Genomic DNA, 20,866 nt, shown 5'->3' on the forward strand with positions numbered 1-20,866 from the left:
AAAAAAAATAAAAATATATATATATATATATAATAACATGACATATAACATAGTAACATATAACATTTAACATAACACATTTAACATATAACCTAGTGACATATAACATTTAACATAACATTTAACATTTAACACACAACATAGTAACAACATATAACTTTTAACATATAACATAGTACAACAGTTTAAATTTGAATTTAAATGAAGGGCTAGCAGCAGTTTACAGGGTGAAGGAGTGCGGGATATTAAATTAAGTATTAAATTAAATAATATATGTGTAGTAAGTGTAGTTGTATGAATGAGGGAGCAGAATGTACATGGTGATGCGACTGTTCAGTGGGTTAGTGTTGCTGGTTCAGAAGCCTTACGGCCTGGGGGAAAAAGCTGTTTGTGAGTCTGGTAGTCCGTGCTCGGATGCTCCGGTAACGTCTTCCAGACGGCAGCAGTGTGAGGATTCCATAGCCTGGGTGGCTGTGGTCCTTTATGATGTTCCGTGCTTTTCTCAGGCATCTTGTGTTGTAGATGCCTTGCACGGAAGGGAGATGGCAGCCGATGATACGCTCCGCTGTCTTCACCACCCTCTGCAGGGCCTTACGATCAGCAGCGGAGCAGCTACCATACCAGGCAGTAATGCAGCCTGAGAGGATGCTCTCAATGGTGCATCTGTAAAAGTTTGTTAAAGTTTTGGCAGACATGCCAAACTTCTTGAGTCTCCTCAGGAAGTACAGGCGTTTTTGGGATGTTTTGACTGCCGAGTCCGCTTGTCTGGACCAGGTAAGGTCATCCTTGATGAACACACCGAGGAATTTGAAGTCAGAGACTCTCTCCACTACAGCTCCCTCGATGTGTATGGGATCGTGACCCCCCCTCTGCAGCTTCCTGAAGTCCACGATCATCTCCTTGGTCGTTGACGTTGAGAGACAGGTTGTTGTCTTGGCACCATGTTACCAAGCCCCTTACCTCATCTCTATAAGCGCTCTCATCGTTGTTAGAGATGAGACCCAGGATGGTAGTGTCGTCCGCAAATTTCAGGATGATGTTAGAACTGTGTGTTGCTACACAGTCCTGCGTGTACAGGGAGTACAGGAGGGGACTTAGTACGCAGCCCTGAGGGGCCCCGGTACTCAGGGTCAGTGAAGAGGAGGTGTGGTTGCCCATTCTCACCACCTGGGGTCTGCTCGTCAGGAAGTCCAGGATCCAGTTACACAAGGGGGTTTTAAGACCCAGGCTCCTGAGCTTGGGGACGAGCTTGGCAGGCACAATCGTGTTGAACGCTGAGCTGTAATCCACAAACAGCATCCTCACATAAGTGTTCGCCTTTTCCAGGTGGGAGAGGGTGGTGTGTGTTGTGAGGGCGATAGCATCATCCGTGGACCTGTTTGTACGGTATGCAAACTGCAGGGGGTCAAGGGTGTTCGGAAGGGTCGAGCAGATGTGGGTTTTGACCAGCCGCTCGAAGCACTTCATGATGGTGGAGGTCAGTGCTACAGGGCGATAGTCATTTAAACAGGTGATGGATGGTTTCTTGGGTATGGGGATGATGGTGGCCTGCTTGAAGCAGGTGGGGACTGTTGACAGTTGAAGGGAGAGGTTGAATATGGAGGTGAAGACCTCTGCTAGCTGGTCGGCGCACCCCCTGAGGACACGGCCTGGAACTCCATCGGGCCCAGTTGATTTACGAGGCTTCACTCTTTGAAGCTCTCGCCTCACGTCAGCCACGGTCAGGGACAGAGTGCAGTCATCATCTCGGTCCTCGGCCAGTCTCACGGATGGAAGGATGTCGGTTGTCTCAAACCGTGCGTAGAAGGTGTTGAGGTCATCAGGTAGAGAGGCGGCGGGCTGATCATCACTGCTATTTCTCCCTTTATAGCCAGTGATGTGTCGCAGGCCACCCCACAAGCGTCGGGGGTCAGAGCTGAGGTAGTTGGATTCCAGCTTGTCCCTGTATTCTCTTTTTCCATCTCTGATAGCCCTCCGCAGGTCCCATCTGGACTTCCTCAAGGCCTCTGGGTCACCGGAGTTAAAGGCAGAGGACCGTGCTCTGAGCTTAGCACGGACATTACCATTTACCCAGGGCTTTTGGTTAGGGAAAGTCCTGACACTGACCCTAGGGATGACATCATCAATGCATTTGGAGATATATGAAGAGACAGTGTCTGTGTATTCGTTGATGTCCCCATCCGCTGCAACACAGAACATCTGCCAGTCTGTTGTTTCAAAGCAGTCCTGGAGAGTGCTAATGGATTCAGCACTCCAGCGTTGAACTGCCCGAAAAACCGGTTTTTCCTGTTTTAGGCGCTGTCTGTAGGTTGGGATTAGCATGATGGAGGTGTGATCCGACTTCCCAAAAGCGGGGCAGGGGAGGGGTGTGTGGCTGTTCCGTATTTGGGTGTAACAATGGTCAAGAGTCTGGTCACCCCGGGTGGGAAAGTTAATGTGCTGATGATATTTTGGCAAAACTTTCCTCATGTTAGCCCTATTGAAGTCACCAACAACAATAGAGGCTGCCTCAGGGTGTGCATCCTCAAGTCCATTGATAACTCCATACAGATCGTCTAACGCGCACGTTTTGTCTGCCTGCGGAGGAATGTAAACAGCTGTGATGATGACGGAGCTGAATTCACGGGGCAGGTAGAAGGGGCGCACTTTTATCGCCAGCAGCTCCAGGTCTGTCGAGCAGCGTGTAGAAAGCACAACAACATCCGAGCCCCAGCGAGAGTTCACCATGAAGCATACCCCTCCACCTCTGCTCTTACCCGACTCGGGGGTTCTGTCCTGCCGGTAGATGGAAAAACCGGCCGGAGTAACGGCCGCGTCAGGCACCATGGGATCCAGCCAGGTCTCCGTGAGCGCCAGCACACAGCAGTTTGCGATGTCCCGCTGAAAGTTAATCCGTGCGTGTAGTTCGTCCATTTTATTGTCCAGGGATTGAACATTTGCGAGCAGAATGCTCGGCAGCGGGGGATTGCAGCATCTCGTCCGAGATCTGCAGAGGATACCGGCGCGCTTCCCTCTCTTCTTTCTTCTCCGTCGGCGTATTGGTAAACATAGCGGCGGTAGAACAAAGGGGCCGCAGCAAGCACTCCGGTAACTCGAGAAAAACTCCGTATTTAGCGAAGAGCGTATATCCAAAAGTGCGAGTCGATCATACTGTATGAGCGACAGTGCAGTGTGTACAAAAAAGCAAACAAGAAAGAGCGAAATAAACATAAAACTGCGTAGTGCGTGCGGAGCCATTGTCAGTGCGACCTTTCTCTACGGCGCACCGAACAGACAGCTCAACAGCAACAGTTATATTAGATGCGTTGTCTGTGACCACCACTGGGTCTTTCTCTGTAAGCTTCCACTCCACCATAGCCTTCCGTATGACTTCTGCCATGTTAGCACCGGTGTGAGACTCGGACATCACTTGAGTCTGGAGAACATAGGACTGCAGTTCCCATTCATGAATAAAATGAGCAGTGAGCAGTCACAAAGGACTCTGTGGCCCTGGAAGTCCACACATCGCACGTAAGTGCAACTCTCTCAGCAGATTGAGGTGTATTTTTCACTTTTGCTTTCGTCTCTGCATACAACGCAGGGATAGCTTTTTCAGTAAAGTATTTTCGACAGGGTATGTTATATCTTGGTTCCAGTGTACTGTATGTAACATTCGGCGGAAGCCTTCATTTTCGACTACACTATATGGTCGAAGATCTTTACAAATAAAGCAAGCAATTGACATGGTAATACTCGCAGCCCTGGGGGATGCAGAATGAAGCTTTGCTTTGAATACAGCATCAATTGTTGGCTGGCTTACAGAAGCGTTAGCATTAGCGTTGTTAGCCGTCCTCTCTTTCACATGTTTTTTTCTGTTTGCTAATCCTCCTTGCGCCATTCTTCTTCTTTTCTTTTTCCATTTCCTCTTTCTTCTTCTCTACCACAGTCGACTTCACCCACTCTCATTTATGCTGAGCGCCATCATGTGGAGGCTAGTAGAGGAAGTAGTGACGCTGTAAATCAAAATTGTGGCAGGGTTTTGTGAGGGAATCTGTTTAGAGCGGCTGTATGTTTATTGTTTAAATATCGATATTTGGCGCCAGTGTATCGATAACGCCCCTCAAGACGAAATAGCACGATATATCTTAGTATCGATATTTTGGAACACCCCACCCCTATGCAGAAGTATTAAAAAAGGAGAAGCAAAATACCATAAAGATCTTATGTTGGAAATATTATTTACAGTGACAAGAATGGGGAAACAAGGAAGGGATTTAATGTTCATGTGGATGCCAGCTCATGTAGGAATTTTAGGGAATGAGGGTGGATAAATCGGCAAAGGAGGCAGTTAAGAGAGAAGCTATTGAGGTCAACATTAAGTTGTCAAAGGCAGGGGGCAAAGGCATAGTGTGGAAGAAAGTCATTAAACAATAGACTTGAAAACGACATGCTCAACAATACACTTGAAAACGGCATGCGGCTGATTGACCATGCAAACGCGAGAGGCGGCTGGCTTGACCATAGTTGATAAGTCGGACAATTAACCCACATTAACTCTAAAGCGGGGTAAGGTCAAGTAATAAGTTGAATCTCTATGGTTAAAGCAATTCAGTTTACTGTATATATACCATTAGCTTAGCAATAGGCTTCTGTCAGTAGATAAGCTGGAGTACATCATATTTTATATGTAATCTCTTTATTTCCCTATATCTTCTGTGTGGTGATCCTAGAGTGACTAATAATCATTGTTTCTATTAATTTACTAGGCTGTGACAGTAATGATGTTTACAGCAGAGGGTCAAAGTTTTAAGGAGCACTAAACTGAATAATTAAACACTTATGGTGTCCTTGTCAGGATGAGGACCTCCTCCCTCCCCTCTCCTCCACGCCCTGCACCCCCTCTGGTGTCCACCTCTTCTTTAAGTTGCTGTGCAGAACTCGACCTGTCTGTTACACTCTGCCCCACCCCCAACACTGGCCACTCAGAGATGAAGCCCCGCCCCCCAGGACAGACAAGTGGAAAGAGGAAGGAACAGGTGACAATTTTTTTTACTTATGTAGCTGTATTCAAACATGACCTGTGGGTGTTCTCTGGAGAATTGGCTATGGAGTTTACCTGCAGATTGCCTTTCACACATGCACAACGCAGCATGAGATTCTCTGCACTCTTTGACACGTTCACTACCGTAACAGATCTTCCACATTATTCAGGTGAGAGGTTGAGCAAGTAATGTATTAACTCTGCTGCAGAGATCACGTGATCATGTTTACAGCACCCCAACACTGTCATCGACTTTTATCACCACAAACTCTCTTGACATCTTCGTTAGTGTCTTCTATTTGTATGACACTGCCCTTTTCCCGGGAGATATTTCTTAAGGGTTAGAGTTTTAGTTTTTCCATTCTTTCATCTGTCCTGAAATTAAAAAACGTGTTCCGATTTAAAAACATAAATCACACAGATCTAATTATCCATGAGTTGTGAGTGCTTGTTTTAGTACTGGGATGGTTTGGTTCTGTCAGGTCGGTCTTTGTAATCCTGGACTCAGTTCAGCACAAAGCTCCATGATCACAGCTCTACAGAATCTACATTAGCTGATCAATCAGTCATCATCATGGGCCAGGAAATCAGTAAACACTCCAACATGTCTGACATTCTACAACCAGGCAGCCCCAAGGTAATAACTGTATCCAGCAAAACAACACACTAATTTCTCATTGACTTTGATATTTATGCCAGCTATTTTGGCTGTTAAACAGATGTAATGTCACTGCAACTGTTTATTTAAAAAAAAAAAAAAGTAGGTCACTCTAACTGTCTTTGTTCTCATATTGTTGACCCCCAGTGAAGTTTTACTTTCCACAAGGATTGCACAGTTTACATTTGGGGTCCTGAGCCTATCTGCAAGTGTATGTGTGTATACTTATGTACAGTTGTGTTCAAAATAGTAGCAGTGTGTTTAAAAAAGTGAGTAAAGCTCAAAATCCTTATAATAGCTTTCCATACACACAAATGCATTGGGAACACTACACATTCTATTCCAAATCAAAACATGAAGAAAAATTTATCAAATTTGTTATTACTACAGAAATTGAAGAAAAAGGAATATCAGGCTGTTCTTTACAAACTCAAACATTTACTGTATAAACTGAAACATGCTTGAAGATTTAGCTTTCTTGTGAATAACTGAAGTAATATTTAGTTGTATAACCACTGTTTCTGAGAACTGTGTGTTGCATGGAGTCGACAAACTTCTGGCACCTGTGAACAGGTATTCTAGCCCAGGACGATTGGACTACTTTCCACAATTCCTCTGCATTTCTTGGTTTTGCCTCGTAAACAACATTTTTGATGTCATCCCACAAGTTTTCTATTGGCTTAAAGTCCGTGGATTGGGCTGGCCACTCCATAACATTAATCTTGTTGGTCTGGAACCAAGATGCTGCTCACTTACTGGTGTGTTTGGGGTCTAACCCTTGTTGAAACACCCATTTCAAGGGCATCTCCTCTGCGGCATAAGGCAACATGACCTCTTCAAATATTTTGATCTATTCAAACTGATCCATGATCCGTGGTATGCGATAGATAGGCCGACACCATAGTATGAGAAACATCCCCATGTCATGATACTTGCGCCACCATGATTCACTGTCTTCACAGTGTGCTGTGGCTTGAATTCAGTGTTTGGGGGTCATCTGACAATCTGTCTGCCCCTAGACCCAAAAAGAACAATTTTGCTTTCATCAGTCCACAAAATGTGGCGCCATTTCCCTTTAGGCCAGTCACTTTGTTCTTTGAAAAATTGTAACCTCTTCAGCTGTTTTTTCAACAATGTGACTTTGCGGGGGCTTCTTGCAGATAGCTTGGCTTCACATAGGCTTCAGCTGTTTTTTCAACAATGTGACTTTGCGGGGGCTTCTTGCAGATAGCTTGGCTTCACATAGGCATCTTATTGTCTATCACATAGGCATCTAATTGTCTATCACATAGGCATCTAATTGTCTATCACATAGGCATCTAATTGTTACAGTACTCACAGGTAACTTAAGACCTTCTTTGATCATCCTGGAGCTGATCATTGGCTGAGTCTTCACCATTTTGGCTATTCTTTTATCCATTTGAATGGTAGTTTTCTGTTTTCTTCCACGTCTTTCTGTTTTTTTTTTTTTTACCAATTTAAAGCATTGGAGATAATTTCAGCTGAGCAGCCCATCATTTTCTGCACTACTTCATACTTTTTAATCAAAGTACGCTGTTCTTCTGAACAATGTCTGGAACGACCCATTTTACTCAAATTTTCTGAAAGAAATGCTACATAAATAGCATGTACAACATTGGCTACCTGTTTGACGTCTGTTTTTTCACAGGATGAATGACCTCGCTAATTAAACTCCACACTGTTATTATTTTTGAACACGCCACTTTTAATTAATGATTAATTTACACAGAATCAGCAGCATGCATGTCATGACTGAAATATAATTTCTACCGAAAACAGTGATTGATCTGGTTAGTGATGTTGGACTGCTATTATTTTGAACACAACTGTATATATGACATTATTATTTTTTCTTGGCTAAACATCATATGGGGGGAGGGAACATCTCTGAAATTAAAAAAGAAATGGAGAGAGTGGAGTAAATGCATAGAAACATTCTTTAAAGCTAACACCAATATTCTCCATGAATTATGGGGGGAATATAATAATCTATCCATAACTAAGGCAGAGTTCATTTTGCACATGATAAAACACAGGTATTATTATGATTTTGACCGTGCAGGGCATTACTAAGAACAGTGTTTTATAAATGATCTTTGACCTGTATTACATTACATTACATTTAGCTGACACTTTTATCCAAAGCGACAATAATTGCATCAACCATGAGGGAACAGACCCAGAACAAGAATCAAGTGAGTACAATTTGCTTCAAAAAGCCAAACTACAAAGTGCTACATGTAAGTTCCATATAAGAGCAACAATATATGTATATTTAAAAAAAAAAAGAAATATATATATATATATATATATATTTTTATTATTATTATTTTTTTTTTTTTCTTGGCTACTAGACATCATCATCATCACCAAGGTGTAGTCAGAAAAGACTTGTCTATATTCTGGGCAGAAGATGTATAGACATTCTGCTGTCCTGGTGTCAATGGGGAGCTCATTCCACTATTTTGGAGCCAGGACATCAAACAGTCATGATTTTATGGAGTGGTTAGCTCACAGTGAGGGAGCAGCAAGCTGATTGGCAGATGCAGAGTGGAGTGGACGGGCTGGGGTGTAAGGTAGTTAATCCACAAATGCCAGTATTACAGTAAAAACAATCCAAAAGGACATTATTTGATGTTTGACCTCATGAATTGTATTGTTTTTTTCAAAATAAACACCTGAAATACTGGAAAGAATGCCTAAAAGGGGGGACGGCCTCCAACAATGTCAGACTTCATATTATTGATGCTACATTTCCAGTGGACTTTGCTGCTCTTTCTATCGATGCCTATAAAGCTTTCGATAGACTAAAATGGAGCCACCTGTGGCTGGTCATGAAGGGATTTTGATTTGGCCCTAAATTCTCTCCATTACGCAAACCCTTTATGGCAAAGCAACAGCATCAGTCCCTTTATGATCCGTCTTGCACCCCCACCTAAATTTTTTGCAGATATGCATTCCCTCATATCGAAGTTTATCTGGCAATAAAAACATACAAGAATCAAACTCACAACCTTACAGATGAGCAAGCCCACTAGAGGCTTAGCTGTCCCAAACCTTAAACTTTACTATAATGCTGTCCAAATAAGAGGATTGCAGGTTTTGAAAAATTGCAAGTCCCTTGGCTAGCTATATAGGCAGCACCGATAAAGCCACACAGACTTGAAGACTTGTATACAGGCACGTGCACAGAAACATTAATTAACCATACGGGAGCATCATAACCAACTCCATAAATTTGTGGAGGATGGGTGAAAAAAGTATATTACTTCTAACTTGCTATGGAATAACTGCAATTTCCGATCAGGTGGACAACCTTTCACCCCCCACTTATTATGAATCAATAAATTCTCTGTAAAGCACTTTGGCATTGTACATGTATGATGCTGCCGTGTGAAGTATTTACTTAATTCTTAATTTCAGCAGCAATAATCAGGATAAAATATTAAAACATTCTATTAAGGGCTAATTATAATTTATTATCATTACAATTTCTCTCAAATGCTAATGCACACATTTGATGGGATCCAATTGATCTTCATCATCTACTCATACATTTTTTACCACCTCTTTCAAAACGGTGTATGTCTGTGTGAGTGAGAAATGATATCATCCTTCAGTCCTGATGCGTGTTTCTTCTTTTGTTCTTTAGGTGTGTTTTGAAGAGCCAGTGGTCGTCAGAGATGCCCCACAGATGCAGCCCATTAGAGGTCAGCTGTGGAGGACAGGATGTTACCATGGTAATGTCAGAGGTCAAATTGACCCTGGGCTATGCTAGAACAAAGCCTGGGTCCTGCTGCAACAGTGTGTACTGCTCTTTCAGAGCTTACTGATATCCATTGCATAGTTTATTAGGTTCTATCAGACAACAACCATATTTTATCCACCTGTCACCCATCTCCTTCTGGATTGGTTCTATTTTGTGGTGCAACCTCTCATTTTAAATATCACTGGTTCTATTTGGTGCCAACATAATAACAGTTTACTAAAACAAAGAATCATCATTAGCTGGGGTGGGTTTTAGTTCTCTTGCAGCCTGTTCTCGATTGGAAAAAGGGAGAGGGTCACAGTGGGGGTCCGTTCTGACCAGGGGATGCACAAACTACCATTTGTAGTACATAGACTGCACTGAGGAGGCTCTGGCACAGTACAAAAATCTGTAGGAAGTTTCATCCACAGAAGGGGTGCTTTTGCTCTACCTGCAAGCTACACAGTTTAAAAAGCCCCCTGTGGTGACTGCACCTCAGGTATTGCATGTACACACTTTAGTGACCACTTGCATACTGCAAGCAGAGCACACGCCCACACAAGTAGCACATGCATCATAACCTGGTCTCAGCCAGGGATATCAGTCTGTCCATTTGGGAAGCACAAGTGATTGTAAATCAATTTCACCTGCTTTGGTTCAAATGAAAGTTACAACAGGTGCAATGTAGTTGTGGCCACAGACAGTTGCTCTCTCCCTATCCTTCCAGACCAAATATTCTCTAGTTTTGTGTTCTGGTTGTATCTTTGTCATTACTGGTAGCATGAGGTGTTACCAGTAGCCCAATCGGGTCGCACAGTAAGTCCCATTCCTCTAGGATGGCACATCCATATGTTTTGCTGTGTCTCACAAAACAGTATCTGAGCATGGAGTAATAATAATAATAAATGTATTATTATACAGCACCTTTCATTCATAAAATGCAGCTCAAGTGCTTAACAATAAAATCAATAAAGCCAAAGACATGAAATAAGAGAACATTTAGATGTGTTAGCAATAAAACAGATACAGTTTATTAAAAGAAGATCGTAGAAATCTTGAGTTTCTTAAAACTATTTTGGAGGAAATTTATCTCGAGGTCTTTAATAGAGCTCTGCAGAGGGTTTCACACGCTCAGAGTGGAACACCTCGAATAGTGAAAGGAGAAGGTTTTTATAGAGTCAGCTAAACAGGAAACATAAGAGACAACCATTAGTGAATAAGAGCATGAATGCGGAAGCCACCTGTAGTATGGTTGACACAGAAAACTGTCTGCTCTTGCTTCTGCAAGAAAGAGGAAGTTTGCTAGCTACACAGATCATGGTCAACAAGAGGATCATCATCAAGTATGGACATAAACTCTGTGGTTACATCTGCCAAGTGCATAGCAACACTCAGGGCATTTGTTAGTTAAAGGTAAAAAGAAAAGGTATCTATCTAGTTTAGAATTGTCTGTCTGCACGTATGCCAGACTCTAATGCGAGCACAACTGTATTTTTATATGAGGAGTTATTGTTGAACACAGCACATGAGCATTGATCAGACATAGGAAAGAGTTCAAGCTAAGATCATATGCAAATTTTCCATTACACTATCAACAGAAGAAGCTTATCTGATGTGTGGTGGGAGCTTGTTCCAAACCTTTGGTGCATAACAAGAGAAAGCTGTGTCCCCAAACTTTTTGTAGTTTGCTTTTGGGATATTGAGCAAGCCTGCGGTAGACGACTTAAGGGAGCGGTTTGAAACGTATTCCGATAGACAGAGATGTATGAGGGTGCTGTACCATTAAGAGACTTAAAAACAAGTAAAAATAATTTTAAAATCAATCCTCAGTGATACTGAACGCCAGTGTAAGGATGCTAAACCCGGAGTTATGTGATCTTTTTTCCTATTTCTCGTTAAAAACCTGTCTGTTGAATTTTGTGGTCGATCAATCGATTTTTTTGGTAATCCTGAATATATTGCATTACAGTAGTCCAAGCGAGAAAGTATAAAAACATGAGCCACCTTTTTGGCATCTTCCAGAGTGAGGTATGGTCTTACTCTTGCAAGGTTTCTTAAATGATAAAAGGTATGAATTAAAATTTTGAGTCAAGTGTAGCACCTAGATTCTCTACTTTTGATTTGTTGTGATGCACCAGACTTCCAAGTTTACTGATATGTTTTGTCTCTGACAAATTACAAGAATTTCTGTTTTAAAAAAAATTGTTGCTCACCCTTTGTTCCACGTTGGTGTGGCAATTTATAATTTGATTTGGAGTCATCTTGCACTAAGGATAGATACAATTGAGTATCATCAGCATAACAATGATAGCTGACACCAAGGTCACTAATAATTTTTCCAAGTAGTAACATATGTAGAAAAAATAGTAGTAGACCAAGAATGGAACACTGTGGAATGCCGAAAAGGCTATCATGCTTTTGTGAGACAAAATATGTCTTGCCAGTAAGGTATGTTTTGAACCAGTTTAGTGCTATGCCTGTAATACCAATCCAAGTTTCGAGCCTGTGGGATCTTGTGATCTACGGTGTCAAATGCAGCAGATAAGTTGAGGAGCATCAGGATAGATGTATTTTTCTTATCTGCGCTCACTTGAAGGTTATTTATTATTCTCCCCAGTGCTGTTTCGGTGCTGACTCTTTCTAAAAACTAGACTGAAATCGGTCATGTATATGATTCATAAATAGGTATTCATCCAACTGAATTAAAAGCACACAGCTTCAGGCTGCTAGTTGAAGTGAGGGTCAGAATAATCTTTGTTTTGAGGGCTATGAAGCCCTAACACTTGGCCCTACCCCTTCATCCCAATAGGTTTTGAACACATGAAATACAAAGGGGAAGGGCCAAGGGGTGAAATGGGATTGGGCCTTAGTCACATTACTATCTATACACCAGTAAAAGGAATGAAATGGTTCTGATGAAATAGTGTAAATGTACATGCGTTTAAATTCTTACACAATACTTGCAACAGGTAATTCCAATTTGCTGCTTCCATACAGTCCGTCAGTACTCATTCATTCCAGCTTTCCAGTTAAAGGCCACATGACTTTTGGGAGCATGCCAAACTGGAATCACCACAGTTTGAGTTTTCCTTGCATCAAGGTTTTGCTGATCCAAGTTATATGTGGGATGGTATCCTTTTTAAGTCGTTCAAACTGCTCTGTGGCCTTGAGCTTTGCAATTACCTGGCATTACTGCAATAGTTCAGAAGGGTGTTCCCTCTTTTTTCCTCAACTTTCTTAGGCTTCTGTTTTCTTAGACAAATCATTGTATAAATATGTATAACCAAACTTTTATGATATCTCCTTTAATAATGACAGACAGACAAACGTAATGTACGGTTTTATTAAACTAACTACATTAACCTAATAACTCCCACCGTAAAGGGTGTTCTCAACTGATGAAACAGTGTCACACTCAAGCTCGGACATCCGCTTACTGTCTTTCAAGTGTTTATTTCGATAAGCATTCCTATTTTACACATGCTAGGCTAACTAGCACATGAACAGTAACCGTGCCGTTCGCCAGGTAATCAACTGAAATGACATAAAATGAACACAAAACCACAATATTAATGACACAGACATATTATACATTGTATGATCTGTATACATGAACATATTTATAGCATTCAACAAGTTATAAGCAAATTGTATGTATCTCTTAACTCACCAGCTCAGCTTCACCAGTCAAAACAATAGCATCCATATAAAAGAAGATCCGGCAGGTTAATACATCCGCCCCAATTAGCCTACAGGGGGGTTTGCTACCACAAGAGGTCGCTATTACGTTACAACAAATGTTGAATAACTTCACACTTAAGCTCATGTTGATCGTCCATTATATTATCATTTGATGGTTAAAATTGTTCATCCTGTAAAGTCAGAAAGAATTCAGAAAATAAGAAAGGTCCTCTATATGAAAGTAAGGTAAAGAGTTTTCCGTTGGGCTTTTCGCGTTCTTGTTCTTCAGGAGAATGTATTCTTTTTATTTATATTTTCTCTTCCTCATCAGACAGATTGTTTCTGTGATCATAGATTATTGAACAATGACTAAAAAAAATTTCTTCCTCTTTTCTGCTTGATATAAAGCCCTTAGAAAGTCCGTGGAGCATCTAGCTGATGAATCAAATCAAGATCTTGGCTGTCTGGAGATGATGGAGTTAAATACCACTCTGGCTTTGAAGGCAGAGTTTCAGTCACTGCAGGTCAACACTGTTTATCAGTAAATCATCACTGAGATCATTAACATTTTGTTACTGTAGTAATGTGTTTCTTGACCTGCAGGATGTAGAGTTTAATTTCCAGAACGCCATCCAAGAGACTCTGTATAGGTCAGAGAGGACAAAGAACTTGATCAATGCAAGAGCTACTAAAGGTAATACATACGACCACACAAAGGATGCTTCTCTTTTGTCTTATTCAATGTCGTCTTGTAGGGCTGGGCAATGTGACTTCAAATCAATATCACGATTATTTCAAACTTTTACCTTGATTATAATTAATTAATGATTATTTCCATTTTGCAAGAACATGTTACCTTTTGCCTAAACATGAGAATCCATTTAGAGATGGTGATTTATTCAAGGAAGCAATGGCCATTACTGCAGAGTCAACAATATTTATACCACTTGGCCCTGCAAAAGTGACAAGGCGAGTCGAGTTACTAGCAGAACGTGCATCAACAAGTGATAAAGGACTTGTCACTGTGTTTTTCACTACAGTAATGGTAGTGAAATACATATCCATTTCTAGAACAAGTAGCAGCCAAATTCCAGCAAGTCTTTGCCTTGCCGTGTGGAGTTGACATGGAGATGGTTTCTTTGCAAAATGATTAGAGCTGAAAGCCAGATCAAGAGAAAATGACTCTTTGGGGAGTTTCCTCTCCTACACTTAAATCTGTTAAATGGTATTTTCACAAATCAAAATAATCTTTTCAAAATACAGGAGCAGTTGAAAAAAGACATAGTTGAGCCCTCTGACGAAGATAATAACGCCTTTCTAGCTAATGGAGAGGACGCTAATGAGCATGCAGAGGTACTGCCTCATAAATCCTCGAAAGAAGTCCATGACTTCAAAAAAAGATAGGGACGTGGCTATTTCTGAAATAATAGATGATGGAAGGAAGGACGTGAAGGAAACGTTGACAACCCTTAAACTGGAGCTGAACCAGAAAATTGTAGGTCATCCAACTTTTATATCCTTAAGACATGCTTGAAGTTTAGTTAACTGATTGGATACATTAGGCTTGATCAGTAAATATAATTGGGTGTCACCGGCATAAAAATGAAAATTAATGGAGTAATTCCAAATAATGTTAAAGGCAGCATGTATAAACTGAATAGGAGTGGTCCTAGCACAGAACCTTGTGGGACTCCATGACAAACTTTAGTATGCATGGAGGATTCATCATTGACATGAACAAACTGAGATAGATGTAAAAAAAATACGACTCAAACCAGCTTAAGGTGGTTCCTTTGATGCCAATTTGATGCCATTAGGAGGTCATTTGTAACTTTGACAAGTGCCGTCTCTGTGCTGTGATGCACTCTAAATCCTGACAGAAAATAAACGGTTCTTCTTATATTAAGATATTAAGGTCTTGACTGTTGTGATTATACTACATTAAACATGGCACCATTAAATGGTGTGCTTTTGGGCATTCAATAAATTTGGCTATCAGATAAATATTTCATATTAATATTCAAAATATTAATATTAAATAATAATTTATTTAATTGATAGAAGATAAATTGGGATACCACTCTTCAAAGGAAGGGAAAAGTTAGCCAATTTATTGAATAAGTCTCATGAAATTACTGACTACAAATTTGGAACTCTGATTAATAATTTAAAAAATTACTATAACCAAAATTACCACATCAATAGCTAGCAAAGTTGAAGGATATGGAGTTCTTGACAGTGTAGAGGTTGGCAAAATTCACACTTATGCAACATTAATGAAGACATGTTTTAAAGAAAAACATTCATTATGAAAATGGTTAAAGTATTAACACACAAACTAGCAAAAGATGTACTTACTATATACAGATGTGCAGCTGTGTGTGCGTGTGTGTGTGTGAGAGAGTGAAATTCAAAATGGCGGCTGGCCACTATGAGGACACATGTATGTGTTTAGTTTGTGGAGATGAGTGTGTGAGTTGTTGGTGCCAGGTTAAAGAAAGTAGTTACATGCATGCAGATAAAAGGAACAGCATAACAGAAGTAAAATTAACTTTCAAATAACAGATTACCAAATATCACAACAACACAAGTCAAACTTACAAACATCACGTGAAATAGAAATAGAATCAAACAGTCCTTTGCTTAGCCTAGCGTAATAATAAAGCCCAGTTGTGTTACCAGTCCATGAAAAAGGGGGAAACGTCTTTTTTGGATGTGCTGTTTGAAGTCCAGTGAAGTGGTCTTGTTGGTTTGTGGCTCCTGTTGTGCATCTGCTGGTCAGACCCTGTGTCGTGGCCAATTGTGCTGAAGTTCTTAGGCAGGCTTGCGTCGCTGCCTTTGGAAGGTTTTAGTCTTAACCAGGCAGGCCTGCTTGAAGTTGATTAGCTTATGTAGAGAGGAAGTCTCCCCTGCCGGGAGAGCAGGAGCAGTACCGACTCCTCCAGGAGCGGTCAGCAGGAAAAGAGGGAGAGGAGAGGGTTTCCCCTGCGTTTCCTCTGCTTTTATTGGCCTTGTGACCTCATGGTTCATGGGGCACACAGTGACCAATAGTGGTTGAAAGTTGTCTCCAGGAGCAGTTTTACCACCTTTGTGTGAAGATGAAGCACCCTGGGAGAATGAGTTCTGGAAGCCCTCCTTTGTCTTCAGAGCAAAGGAGACATGCAGTCAGGCTTTTGGCTACACATGTAGGCTCAAGTATGGTTCACAGATACCAGGTCGTAATATGACCTTCTATGTAAAGTGCCTTGAGATAATGTATATTATGATTTGATGCTATATAAATAAAATTTAATTTAATTAATGTCTTTGCCTTGTAATATTTTTGATCTGATATTAGCAGACTGAGCTATGTATGGCCTACATACAGGGCTTTGGAAAAAGACGCTTTGCTGGTTCTTTTGTAGATGCGAACAAGCGCCACGGGGGACCAGCAATGGATTTTGCTCGGGATGGGATCCGCGATCAGGTAGAATCGATAAACAGCTTGCTTGCGCAGCTGAGGAGGAGATAGGCCTGGAGTTGGCATGTTGTAGTGATGAGGAAATCAGCCCCACCTGAATCATTGTGTTGCTGGGCAAAGGCTCCTGTGCAGACCACTTGAAGAATTTGAAGCTAGATATTCCCTACAAGCCTACAGCACTTCCGGTCCTTTGCTAAAGTTGCCCTTCGGAATTTGAGACGCACGCAAATAATTTCCACACGTGGATTTGCTGTATTCGTTTGGGACATGTGCAATTCAGATACATGTATCGTTAAATCCATACCGAAAAGTGAATGGCCCCTTTTAATAACAGGTTACAGCATTGGATGGTTCTGCCAGATATGCTAAAAACCCACATGTTGCACATACATCACAAAGAGATGTCATTTAACTTCAGGGGTATCAATTTGTCCATTTTATGGCAGAAGTGATTGTGAATCAATTTCCCCTCCTTTGGTGCAAATGAAAGTGACAACGGGTGCAATGGGGAGGCAAAATTTAGAAACCCCCCCAAAAGGAAATGGTTTTGCACTCTCCTTAACCTTCCTGACTGAATCATCTCTAGTTTTGTGTTCTGTGATTGTCCTTGTCACTACTGGTAGCATGAGGCTGTACCTGCAGCCCAATCAGGTTGCTCAAGTAATCCAGGTCCTCCAGGATAGCGCATCCATATGTGCAGTCGCAAGAAAGTTTGCTTTGTCTCCCAGCACAGTCTCAAGAGCATGGAGGAGATACCAGAAGACCATCCGTTAAACAAGGAGAGCTAGACAGGGCCGTAGGAGCTGGACATGGCTGGCAGCAGGACTGGTATCTTCTCCTTTGTGCAAGGAGGAACAGGAGGAGCACTGCCAGAGCCCTTCAAAATGACCTCCAGCAGGCTACTGGTGTGCATGTTTCTGACGAAACAGACTTCATGAGGGTGGCACGAGGACCCGTCAGCCTCCAGTAGGACCTGTGCTCACAGCTCAGCACTGTACAGCTCCATTGGCATTCTCCAGAGAACACAATTGGCAGGTCTGCCACTTGCACCCTGTTCTCTCCAAAGATGAGAGGATGTTCACACTTAGCACAAGTGACAGGCATGACAGAGTATGGAGATGCCGTGGTGAATGTTATGCTGCCTGTAACATCACCCAGCATGACTGCTTTGGTAGTGTGTCATTGATGGTCTGGAGAGGCATATCCTTGGAGGCTCTCACAGACCTGCATGTCATAGGCTACAGTACCCTGACTGCTGTTAGGTACCGGGACGATTATCAGACCTTACGCTGGTGCAGTGGGCCCCAAAATTCCACAAGTTTGGTCATCCTGTGATATTAATTTTTGACTTTGATTTTCGATGTGGTTTTGAATCTAGCCCTTAAGGGGTTAATGATTTTGGCTTCCATTGACAGTTGTTACATTGTCAACAAATTGTAGAATGTACAGTATTGTACACTTGAATAATTAGTTCATCAAGATCGGATGGTTGACTTATTTTTTTAACAGTGCATTTGAAAAGCACAAAATTATTAGTAGAACTCTACATAAAGGTGAAAAATACAGCGAATATGCAATGAGTTGATTAAGTATAAAAAGTATCAAAAAGAAAAACTCATTTTCTGGGTGTTTCTTGGGTGTTTCCACAACAGGCAGGGCAAATGATAGACAAGGACAACAACTGGCTTTGGCATACAATGAAATAAACTAAAACTAAAAAAAAAAACTATTGATGTTAATAACTGATTACAATTTCTGTCTCTGACACAATTTGATGATGAACACAATCTAAAATTCTTACTTGAAGTCAGGCCTAGAGTGATATTTCTGCTGTGACTCTTATGACCTTACCTCTTCAGATGAAATTTTGAACACTAGCAGACTGTTAAAATTATAGCTTTATAGCTCCTTTGTATTTACTTTGGGATTTCCTGAGTCCATGTACATTCTGCTTTTAAGTGTCTACTCTCTCCCTCTCTCTCTCACTCTAGTGGTAAATGTCTCTCGCTCACAGTCTCTCTTCAACTCTCTGGTCAGTGTCAACTTGCAGAAGGATCAGCTGATCAGCCTGGTGCTTCAGGACAGGCTGACCACCCGTCCCCTCTTCCATGACAACACAGCAGCAGATGGCCCATCCCGCTTCCTTTTTATGTCCTCTGACTTACTCAGACAGAAGCCCCTCCCACCAGAGGAGGACAATGTAAAATTGACGCCCAACCTATCGTCACGACCCATTTACTCATCCTTTGACCTCTGCAGAAGACAGAGACAATGGGAAGCCATGCTCTGACTAAGACCTCTGATCAGCTGGAGGTAGTAAGGTTCTTATCAGACAGACTGATATGATGTAATTAAGTAGTAATAATATTCTAATTAGTATTGAAATTACTTTAATCTGAGTAGGGTTGAGTTGAATTCTGTGCAATAAACTATTTTTACCTTCACTCACACCTTCATTCATTGATGTGTTCTGCCTCAGGTCATGCAGTTGAAAAAATGTTTGTGTAGATGTGGAACAAAGTGTTAAGTTTAACTAAGCAGACAGAGGAATAACTACTGACAATCAGACTATAATAATAATAACTAGAAAAAACCAACTAATAACACATTCAAAATTTCTCTGGAAATGCCAGGAAATTCCAGAGACTGTCAGTTTGAGAGACAGACAGACTAGCTGATTTAAGAGAGAGACCCACACAGAGAGAGGCGAGCAGAAGTGTCTTACTTTGAAACTCCGGCCTTTCGAGTTTCCTGGTAACAGAGTCCTCTCTCTCTAATAGAGGCTGGGTTTTCAAAATAGAACCCCCCTAGATAGTTATAGGATGTTACCAAGAAACATGAATAGAGGCTGGATTTTCAAAGCAATAGCCCTGAGATGGTAAGAAGTGAGGGTCTCTTATTGGTGGTTTTATTTTGAAAATCCAGCCTCCTTTTGGGTTTCTTGGTAACAACCTGTAATTATCTTTGTAAATCCAGCCTCTATTTGAGAGGAAAAGGATTCGGAATGCAGCAGTAAAGAGCAAAATAAAAGTTTTGCCCTTACTTGGTCTTAAACTCACAACCACTGATTCACTGTTCAAGTTATGTACCCACTAAACTAAATCAAAATGTTGATAACTGTGAAAGTTGTTATCTTAAATAGTTCAACTGTCCCCCTCTACTCTGTGTGTGTATCATGTTGCCATAGAAACTCACTGATTGCTTGCATCTGTTCTTGCTCCACTGGAAAAGAGACAGATCTAAGCCCTGGCACACTCCTCAAACAAACTATAAGTCCATCTGATAGAGTTAGAGTTAAGAAATGTGACCATTGGGGTGAGTTACAAAAGTGTGATTTAAGTGCTCCTTCCAGAAATTTCCTCTCAAAATTAACAATAGGGGCAACGGAAAACTAAAGTTAAAAAAAATGGATACAGCCAAAATTTTAGCTCTGATAGATTTCATAGTGTGACATTTCTGCAAAGCTAACAAGTTTTCCTAAATTTTGATCTAAAAATCATGTGACACAAATGGAGGTTGTCATACATGATTTTTACAAGATTCATACATGATTTTTATGACCAGCCAGGGAAGCGTGGTGTTGTTGGCAGGAATATGGGAGGCCTTAGCAGCCACTGAGTCCAACAGTCGTTCATTCTCCTGGATCTGGTACAGGTTGGAAATCCGACCATCGAGTTGAACGATTATTTGACTCCAGTGCAGTCTGGAGTAGGTAAGTGGTGGCATTGATTTGTGTTGTAGCGGAAACCTTTTGTGATGATTTAGACAAGAATATAAAGGCAATAGAATAAAAATTAAGAATTAAAAGTCAAATAAAAATGAATGCTGAGTAGTGTACATTATATGTAGGATGGTTGTACAGGCAAGTAAAAATCTGTTTTGTACATAAGAATAAAATGTCCAGATGATGTAGTACAGTCTGACAGCAGTGGGAATGAAGGCACCCCATGGTGTCATCTAGGGGATGTCAATGATTGAATACAGCTTTGCTAGAATCTTCCTCTCACCCACCTCAGTGGAAACCAAAGGGCAGTCCAAGACCAAGCTGGCTCTCCTAACCAGTTTATTTAGTCTTTTTCTGTCCCTCTCAGTGCATCCACACCCCCAGCAGACAATTGCGTAGAACCCTGCGGAAGCCACCACATCTTCAGCAGATGGAAGTGACTGTGGCCCCTATTGCAAAGGACCACTGTGTTTATGGACACGTCCAGATTGTTTTTGAGGTGAACACCCAGGTATCTGTAGTCCTTTATGATCTCAATGTCCACATCCTGGATG

The 20,866-nt window shown here is 41.4% G+C and overlaps 1 protein-coding gene across 3 annotated transcripts in view; it reads left to right on the forward strand.

Annotated features, from left to right (window-relative positions):
• Positions 1-20,866, forward strand: part of LOC109632240 (protein phosphatase 1 regulatory subunit 35-like) — a 52,071-nt gene that overhangs the window by 12,325 nt on the left and 18,880 nt on the right. The window contains exons 2-6 of one of the 3 annotated variants that reach the window (XM_069537477.1): positions 4,835-5,015; positions 9,352-9,439; positions 13,537-13,652; positions 13,732-13,822; positions 18,580-19,032. In XM_069537477.1, the coding sequence (XP_069393578.1) occupies positions 4,836-5,015; positions 9,352-9,439; positions 13,537-13,652; positions 13,732-13,822; positions 18,580-18,878 (774 nt within the window). In that variant the 5' untranslated portion in view covers position 4,835 and the 3' untranslated portion in view covers positions 18,879-19,032. Of the gene's footprint in view, positions 1-4,834; positions 5,016-9,351; positions 9,440-13,536; positions 13,653-13,731; positions 13,823-18,579; positions 19,033-20,866 lie in introns of those variants that run through there. The other 2 variants (XM_069537476.1, XM_069537478.1) reach the window with 2 other exon arrangements.

Source organism: Paralichthys olivaceus, chromosome 13 (assembly GCF_024713975.1).
Source record: "Paralichthys olivaceus isolate ysfri-2021 chromosome 13, ASM2471397v2, whole genome shotgun sequence".
NCBI lineage: Eukaryota > Metazoa > Chordata > Actinopteri > Pleuronectiformes > Paralichthyidae > Paralichthys > Paralichthys olivaceus.